General features: G+C 38.8%; 2 protein-coding genes across 2 annotated transcripts in view; both read left to right on the forward strand.

The window, feature by feature from the left end:
• dusp10 (dual specificity phosphatase 10) overlaps window positions 1-9,756 on the forward strand; it is a 170,852-nt gene that overhangs the window by 89,277 nt on the left and 71,819 nt on the right. The gene's annotated exons all lie outside the window — the stretch shown is intronic.
• On the forward strand, window positions 268-9,654 carry aida (axin interactor, dorsalization associated). The gene is made up of 10 exons (XM_084001028.1): window positions 268-579; window positions 1,389-1,455; window positions 1,548-1,601; window positions 2,405-2,459; window positions 2,542-2,605; window positions 3,192-3,292; window positions 4,519-4,641; window positions 4,791-4,913; window positions 6,174-6,291; window positions 6,595-9,654. The coding sequence occupies exons 1-10, from the start codon at window positions 473-475 to the stop codon at window positions 6,692-6,694; spliced, it is 912 nt and encodes a 303-aa protein (XP_083857154.1). The 5' UTR covers window positions 268-472; the 3' UTR covers window positions 6,695-9,654.

Raw genomic sequence — 9,756 nt, forward strand, 5'->3', positions numbered from 1 at the left:
TAGACTGTACAGGGTGATATTTGACAAAATAACTGATAATTCATTTTTAAATTGGCAAGTTGCAACTAATTTCACCTTTAAAAACGTTTTGTTTCTTTAAATTAAACACCCATGTTTATAAAACAGCAGCAGTCCTCCTCCACTCTACCTCCTCCTGACTGACTGACATTACATCCTGTTGCTCGGTTGGATCGGGCGACCCCGCTTCCCAAATCGCGCGCACCCCGGAGCTCCAGGCGGGACTTCCTTTCTCTTGCGGATGCGATATCAGGGTGAGCAGGCAGAAAGGGCTTGGTCGGGGTGTCACCGGTCTGCCTGTGTGCGCCTCTGGACAGCAGCAGCAGCAGCGGCAGCAGCAGCAGCGGCGGTGGTAGAAGATAAACCTGGATGACGACGCTGCGGTCGCCGCCGGAGCCCCGTGGAAGAGCCTCCTCCTCGGCTATGCTGCGCCGCCAGCTCCCGCCCCGGCAAAATGTCTGATGTCAACAAGACTATTCAGAAATGGCACGCCAGTTTTAGGAAAGGCACAGACTTTGACTCGTGGGGACAATTAGTGGAGGCTATAGATGAGTATCAAATGTAAGTTGCATTCAACATGTGTGTGTATCCTCCTTGGCTCTCTCATCTCTCTCTGTCTCTCCACACATGAATGATCCTGAACATGCGCTTCTTTCTTTATTTCTCTCTCTATTTTTTCTTGTGATGAATCTTGTCCTTCAGTCTGCAACAGCAATGTAGAGGAGACAGTGTGTGTACGTGTGTGTATTATGGTGCTTCCCAAGAAGTTCGCCTCCGGGCTGTCACTAAATAAATCCTACCCACCCATGACGTGATGTGGCGGGGGCTGCGGAGGGAGCAGAGCCGCTGTGTCCACGCTGCATCCCGGCTTCATTCACTGGGAGTGGAGGGGTGGAGGTGGTGGAGGTGGTGGAGGACTCGGACTCGAACCATCCCAGTGCTGCTGTTGCTGCTGCTGTGCACTAGGTTTCATTATGTGTCACGCAGCGCAGCAGAAAACGGGCCAACATCCCTCAGAGTATTGAGAAATAGCCAGCCACACCCTCTCATTGTTATGGGTGGGTTTCATCTGTTTAGTGAGGAATGTTTCCTGCTCTCTGACCAAAAAAAAACAAAACAACCTTTACCTTCTTTATGTGTCATAATTACATCCCAAAATGATCAAGTGGTCTTTAAGCCAATTATTGTTTTATGTTGCAATGGCACAAATAAATAACACAAAAATCTAGGTCCTCACATGTGTAACTCTGTCTGACCACCAGGGGGCGCAGCGATACACGTTGCATTCACCTTAGTGCTTAAAAAGAGTTTTTGCACTTCTAACTCTGATCTAATGTTTTTTTTTGTTTATTTTGTTGTTTGTTTTTTAGTCTGGCAAGACAACTGCAGAAAGAAGTCCAGTCAACAAATTCACCAGACTTCACAGAGGAGCAGAAGGTAATCATTACTGTAACTCTTTAACCCAGGAAAGTCGGGAACTTTGCTTTGACTAACAAGTGTTTTTTTTCTTGTCTTCTTTTTTGTCAAAGAAAACTTTGGGAAAGATTGCAACATGCCTGGAAACGAGAAGTGCCAGTTTGCAGGTTTGTGTCATTCATATCAGCACCATATTTAGACTTTTAAAAAAACCAAAACATTTTGGAGAATACTGAGGTCAAGAGTCCAACCTTCACTACTGCAACCACATCCACCTGCCTAGGAAATCTTTGACTATCATGTAAAGTGTGGAAAAAAACCCAGTTGTGCACCATGCTTCACTGCAGATATTAATATTTGCACAATGCGACTTGGTTTCATTTAGTTAACTTTGACTTGTGCTGAAGCCAACAATAAAAAATGCAACAATAAAAACAACTAAAATAATAGTAATGATAATAATAATATTAATAACAATAATAATAATATAATTATTCAGTTTTATCTTCCAATCTATTAAATGCTGTGCTGGTCCCGAAAGCCCCAAAACACTGCCATTTAGAAAACACATGCAAATAGATAAAACACAAACAAGTTCAGAAATGTCATCAATTTGACAACGCACATAATGCGAATACTGGATTATTGTTAAATTTGTATTGAAGACAGCTCATTTTGAATATACAGAATGAATAACATACTTGAATGTTGTGCTTTAAAACATATAATATAATATAATATAATATAATATAATATGATGCATGAATCATAGATTCCTCCCCAGGCTTGTTGAAGACATCGGTGTCATCACTGCTATACCTTCACTGTGGACATAGTTACTGTCACTGATGATCATTCAGAGTGTGATTCATTAACAGTTACCCACTCTCTCTCAAAGCTCAAGTGCTTCTGAAGTGACTTGAAGATGGATGAGATGTTGTTAACGTGTCCTCTGTCTCCTGCTCTGCAGTGCACACAGACCAAGGAGGATTTCAAGTTAGAAGACCTGAAGAAACTGGAAACCAGTGAGTGCACGACTGGGAACGAAGGAGTCCGGGGTTGTTCTGACTGTTTCTCTCACACTTGACTTTCTCCATTTGTCCACAGTTATTAAGAATATACTCACCTATAACAAAGAGTTTCCTTTTGATGTCCAGCCTGTGCCCTTAAGGTAAATATCCACCACTTTAAATTCATTATTAGTATATTACAGTATATGTCCTGTAAATTACAATTATTCTCAGTATTACCTAATGGTTTCACACTTTAAAAAAACATTTATCAGTTATTTGTATAATCCAAAACACTGTTAGAAAATAGTTTGTTGTGCAAATTGTGTATTTCAACCATCAAGTTAACCCACAGTGTATTAGTTTTACTTCTATACCGCTATTTTTCTAACCACCAGAGTTTAGAAACACCTAAAAGAAGAAGATGATCTATGCTACTCAAAATTGTGTTCCCTTTTTCACCTTTTTTTTTTTTTTTTTTTCATTTCTTCTCTTGTTTGTCCTGTGTAGCTGGATAATTGTATCCCTTTTGGCAAATAAAGGTGATTCAAGTGATAAGACATGTTGTTATTATTAGTTAGAAAAAGACAGTGACTGGTTGGTGTAAATAGACACAGTGTAGTTTTTAGAGACAAGTTTGTTGCTCTCTCTGCTGCCACCATGTGCTCATTATCTTCTGACAGGAAAATCAGATCTGATCCAACATCCACAGACAAAGTGCTTGAAGTTTGTGTTTCTCTCCGTCAGGAAAATCCTGGCTCCAGGTGAGGAGGAGAACCTGGAGCTGGAGGAGGAGGATGCAGCAGCAGGAGCAGGTTCAACAGAGGCTTTTCCCCCTCGAGCCCCCGGTACTGTCGACTCTCCTCTAACAGTTTATTGTGTGTATTTTCTGTCCCTGCTTATTGAGTGTGTTTGTGTGCTTGTTTGTTTCTTCTGTCGGTGCTGTGTGTAGCTTCTCCTATGGTATAAAAAACATATGTAGATTTTGACACAATCAATAAGAGCTGATGTCCCTTCCACTTCAGATAATTACTGTTATTCAAAAGCACCAGTTTTCTGTCCATACTCCGAGTCACCTGTGTGTCTGCAGTGCTTACTGTGCTGGGAAGTAAAAGTTTATTTCATTTTTCAGTTATAAATGGTTGGTATGGTTATACCTTCATCCAAACACCTGTTATCAAGGTTTATAATGAACATTCAAGCTCAAACCATCAATCTGTTATCAGCTTTATCGAGGATTTGATGCTGCATTAGTCTATTGTAGTGACTGAGGTCTAACAAAGTGGTATTTGATTTGTATTTTAGTTCAGATACTAAAGTGTTTAAAATTGACATCTGAGCAGAGAAGATAATACTAATTTAGATTAAAACGATAGTTCAACATTTTTGGCAAACTGGCCCATTGCCATAATCCCTATAGTTTTAGCAGTAGGTTTGTTACCTTTAATTGTTTGTGCAAGCTATTTTTTAGAACGGCGGAGCAGAGCGGTGAGCTGCTCAGAGCTATGCTACAGAGGCTAATGGGATTTCTTGGTTTCCCTCATCAAACTCATCAACAATCCAACAACTCCAAAACGCTCTGGTGGACAAATTGTGACCTGTACATTCACCATGCGGCTCTGCTCCGCCGTTCTAAAAATAGCTTGCACCGACAATTAAGATAGCGAACCTACTCCTAAAGCTATAGGGATTATGGCAATAGGCTAATTTGCCAAAATGTTGAACTATCCCTTTAAAACTGTTCCAAATAGCCACATCATAACTGTGTCTCTGCATTATTTATCTTCCGTTTTAGCACCTTTCAGCTCATTGTTTTGGTTTCTTTGCCGCCTCCTCTAAAGTCAGTGAGAACTGAAAGCCAGTGGGACAGATGCTCAGTGGGGAGTGAAGTGGGACTCGAGTTTTTCACCACTGATTAATGATTAATAATGAAATGGAAACTTAACACGACAGCAGCTAAAAGCATCGTCTGCTGGCTGTTAACTACCGGTACTCTTTGGGTCCCAGCAGGTGATGTCAACATCCGTCGTTATGGCAACCGCTTAAACGCCTGTAACCTTTGTCCCCTTCCCAGGTACCTTGTTGCCACGGTTACCCTCCGAGCCGGGGATGTCACTGCTCACCATAACGATTGAGAAGATCGGGCTGAAGGACGCCGGGCAGTGCATCGATCCGTACATGACCATCAGTGTCAAAGGTGTCGATCCGTCCAGATGTGAAGCTGGTCTCTGCTGTGGACCGACCGTGTTTCTCTGAAATCTTAAAAGAAATCTGCAAAAAAAAAAAGGAGAAAAAACAAACAAACTTGTTCACACAGCGTCCTCTTGTCTGTCTCTGTTCCCGCAGATTTAAACGGCGTGGATGTGAACCCGATGCAGGACACGCCCGTGGCCAGCAGGAAGGAGGACACCTACATTCACTTCAGCGTGGAGGTAGAGATCCAGAAACACGTGGAAAAATTACCAAAAGGTAAATCCCCCAAGCTTCACTACACTGCACGTCAGACTGTGTTGGCACTTTGATTAATTGCTAATTAGCGAGATAACTGGCACCAATAAAGTTCAACATTAACCAAGGTTGAGGCTGCATTCATTATCGTCATCATCATCATCATTATCTTTATTGCAGACTCACGGTCCATTAAAAGAAAATGAAAGTACAATACGAAACAAAGAGACACAGATTACTAAAATAATACTGTAAAAATGTACAAATATTTTTTAAAACAAATTAGTATTCAGGCTTTTATGCAGAATACAGCTCTTCCTAGGATTGGTTAGAGCCATGATGACGCTGTTCTCTGACTCTAGTCCACACATTAATTTGTAGACGAGGTTCCTTAGCACTGCCTGAAAGGTATTGACTCAAACATTTCACTTACACTGCATCATCTTGGTCTTTTAAGTAATATTCACATGGCATCATCATATGCCACTTGAAGTTTCTGCAGGCTCACTTTTTTATAGAGTGATGTGCAATAGGATCAGAATAGAGTCAGTTTTACACCTTATTACACTACGTAACATTATTCCCTGATAGAATTTAATTCTATTTAATAAAACTTTATTTGTCCCAGGGGGGGTAATAAAAGCACACAGTGCAGTTATGCATAATGGCATATACGATAAGATAAGATTGATTAAGTTGAATAAAGTGCAAATAAAAATGGGATGATGTGTCCAGGTGTTTAAGAGCCGGTATGAGTCCGACCTGTGGCCGCCTCTATCTACATTACTGACTGTCCTCTCTCCACTGTCCTTTCAGAATAAAGGCAAAAAAAAGAAACTTGACATGAATAAATGTGCTCAAATGGTGCCTACTCCAAAATAAAGAAAGTGAAGCTGCCTGGTTCAATCCAGCTGCATATTGAAATGCAGCAACTGATTTGCTTAAAGTTTTTTTTTCCCCCCAACAGGCTGGTTTGTTTTAAATCAGCCTGTTGTATTTTAGTTCAGTTTAGTTTAGTTTAACTTTTTGAAATTCTTCTTTGGTTTCCCTCACATAAAATTACACTACCAACGAAGACAAATCACATGAGACCTCCCCTGACAAACCATGGAGTGGATGAGAAGTAAAAGCAGCAGTACGTTAGAATAAAATCAGAAGCCCTTAAAGTTTAGAGCATAATAAATCAAGTGCTTGTATAGCATGTGGAATAAAAGGTTTCTTGTATATATTCATGCTTGCCCTCGGCAGCCACAGTTTAATCTGTTCTGTAACGTCTTCCAGGAGCAGCTATCTTCTTTGAATTCAAGCACTACAAACCCAAGAAGAGGTTTACCAGCACAAAATGTTTTGCCTTCATGGAAATGGACGAGATCAAACCGGGACCCATTGTAATTGAACTGTAAGTCAATTGATGCATGCTTCTTTTTAAGAAAATAAAAAATCTATCAATGATCATGACGCATGTACAGTGGGGAAAGCAATTATTTGATCCCCTGCTGATTTTTGCCCTTATTTCACTTGATCAAATGCAAATTAATTCATAACTTTTATATGATGATATTATTTCTGGATGTTTTGTTGATATTCTGTCTCTTTCTGTTAAAATAAACTTAACATAAAAACATAAAAAGCTCATCCATTTCTTTGTGGGGGATTAAATCAATATTTTCCCCCACTGTAACTGCACTTTCTTTGTTTCCAGGTACAAGAAACCCACAGACTTCAAGAGGAAGAAACTGCAGCTTCTGACAAAGAAACCACTTTATCTCCATCTTCTCCAGACGTTACACAGGGACAGCTAAGTCGGAGCGCACCTTGAACTTTGCACCTCCTCTTTTTTAATTTTTTTTAAAATTCTCTCCTGCATCCGCCACATCCAGCAGAGTGTGTATCGCTCCGCCTCATCACATCCAGCAATACTAAACCAAGACCTCCGCTGTCTGTCTCTCGCCCAGTTTTCCAGCGTATATGAAGAAAGTAAAGGGAACTGAGCCAAGTATTCGTCAGATGTTGCCACTTTGGTTTTTCTTTTTCTTTTTTTTTTTTTTATAGTCGTTGATTTTTGTTGTGAAATACATCTCCCATCTGTGGCAGGAAACACAAATACTGATGTTCTGACTCACTGGAGATCCAGGGTTTTCATATTATTAAAGCAGTCGTATAAAACACTTAAGTCTTCCTCGGTGCACTGATTTAGGGAAACTGGACTCGATGTGAGACGTTACAGGTGCTTGATTTGAGTTCAGTACTTTATAGAGTTGTTGGGCGTTGAACTTGGGAGAGAAGCTAAATTCAGATAAACATTCAAAGCAGTTGCCAGTAAATGTGGAAACCTCTCCAAGTTTGCGAAACCTCTCCACGATTAAATAACATCCAGACACTATCACAGTTTGTTTACTTCATCAAGACACCTAAAGTGCTTTCTTCAATACTATCTCAAGTGTGCTACAGTTACGTTCAGATAATAAATCATTCATTTAAAAACACTATTAGAATTAAACAAGTTTAATTTTGTATCACAAAAATATAAATAATGATAAAAAGATTGAATTAATCACAATAACAATTTATTTACTTTTACCCAATTGATGAGTAACTGACTTGTGAAATGGAATCACAAAACTAATTTTCATAAATGTTAAATGATATTTTATTATTGCTGTCTGCGTGCGTCATCATGCTCCATCTCACAGTTTCCACGTTGTGCTTTCTCTCATATTAATCTGCATTAACTGATTTGAACAACACCATCCGATCTCACGCTCTGATTGATGCGGCTTTAATTTAAAGCAACAGGCGCCCTGATTGCTTTTGCATTGGCGGGAGCTGTGTTGAAATTAAAACTATTGAAAATGAATTAAAATTAAAAACTAAAAAACAATAGCGCTCCGGACTCCATTCAGTGTTCAGTCACAGGCGATATTGGATTCATATCGTTACATGGTGCAATTATGTGTTAATTACAAATGAAGCTTCTATGTTTGTACATTTTTTATAGTATTTGAAAGTTGTCTCTCAACATTTCTCACAAAATTTTTGATTTTTCACACTTGAATAAGAGTTTCAGCTCAGAATGAATGAGGTTTTTAATACAGCAGCGATTCATTAAATTGCAATCTGACAGTTGCTGCGTCAGTGTTCATGCTTCAGTATGTATTGAATTTATTATGTTTAAAAACTGTCGCATTAAGTTTTATAAATGCATTAAGTTGAAAATGGATGCAGCATGATTTGCATGCTGTGAATGTGTTATTATGTAAACAGTGTGAGCCTTCAGTCGAGGCTCAGATATTTAAACACCAACATTTTTTGGAAGCAGCTTTTTTTTCTTTTTATGAATCACAGACGTTTATCACCGGCCAGGAAGTGGGATTTGATCCAGTGTTACTTTGCAGATGAAATGTTTTCTGTATAGTTAATATTTGAATGACCTGTGGTTGGAGGATGCATCCTTAACGGTAGTCGGAGGGCAGATTCCTGCTCTTTCACTGACTTTTGAGGAATAATTAATCTTTATATTGTTACTCGGAAAAGCCCACTGCTCTTATTTTGAAATTTAACTCACCCTGTTATAAAGGGCTTTTTCAAGCGAAGCTGCATATAACATCGTGTTTCCATTCTGACTCTGCAGATGTTCTTCACTAAAACATCTACATTGTAATATTTGACTTTAGATTTTATTTTTGTAATGTCTCAATATTCAGGACTGTAAATTAACTGTAAGATACACTAACTGATGAATATACAGTTCACCATATATATATATATATATACATACTGTATGTATATATGTGTGTGTGAAGTGCTATGATGTGGTAGGACTGAGAACTGTTGAGTGTTTTAGTTTTGTTGACAGATTGAGGGGGAATTGTATCAAACATTTACAATGCTTTTAATTTCTAATAAACTACAAATGAGGCAGTTTTGTGGAGGAGTTCATTCAGAGTCCCCGAATGCATCACTCTGATTATATTGTTGCTCTGTTACAGACTCAGGATCAGTTCTACATTAACTTCTGGATATGGATTCAAGTTACTTTATTTCTCAAAAAACGTATTTCTTATGTCTTCATCCTTATCATCCAACACTGCTTATACAATAATCACCATAAAATAAAATCATAGAATAAAAACACCAAACTATATTCCACAAGAAAATGTAGTTTTATGTTTTTATTTTATGGGTATTTGATTCCTGGAATTTGCATCCAACATTGGTGAATGTCCATGGTTTTATGAGTATTATTTGGTTGGTTCTGAATTATCCATCCCACAAACGTCGACCTGCACTTTAACACAATGTAGATAAGAGGAATTAAATCTGTGTTGTTCAGAGCATTTTAACAATTAAGCAGCAGTTTCTCTTTAGGATAATTCAGACCACACATTTTACTTTATGCTCCGATTTCTCAACAAATTTGACAGTTCGCATCAATTTGAATGGATTGTGCAGACGCTCATTTGGACGAGATGTTGCTGCTCAAGTGTTTAAAATGAAATCCCATTCACCTCCATTATGTTACAGTGGAAGCAAGAAGCAGGATTAAACAAAAAACTGCCCGTATGTCCAGGTATGACCAACAACAGGTGGGTAAAATAAAATGTGTGTTTTTTTGATTGAGGTGTACTGACACTAAGTTTGTTTATTGGTGGATTGATTTGAACATCAAAAGCACCACACTTCATCCTGGTCCTGAGCCAGTGTGTCCTTATGAAATGATCGACAGGTTTGACGGAGGCTAAAGTAGAGTAAAGTAAAAAAAAAAAAAGTAAAAGTACAGACATGAATTGAATGAGGCAACAAAATGTCACGTCGTGTCCCCGCCCACTCAAACAGGCACATCAAAACAAAAATACTGTTCATG

The sequence above is a fragment of the Trachurus trachurus genome, assembly GCF_905171665.1.
Source record: "Trachurus trachurus genome assembly, chromosome: 24".
NCBI lineage: Eukaryota > Metazoa > Chordata > Actinopteri > Carangiformes > Carangidae > Trachurus > Trachurus trachurus.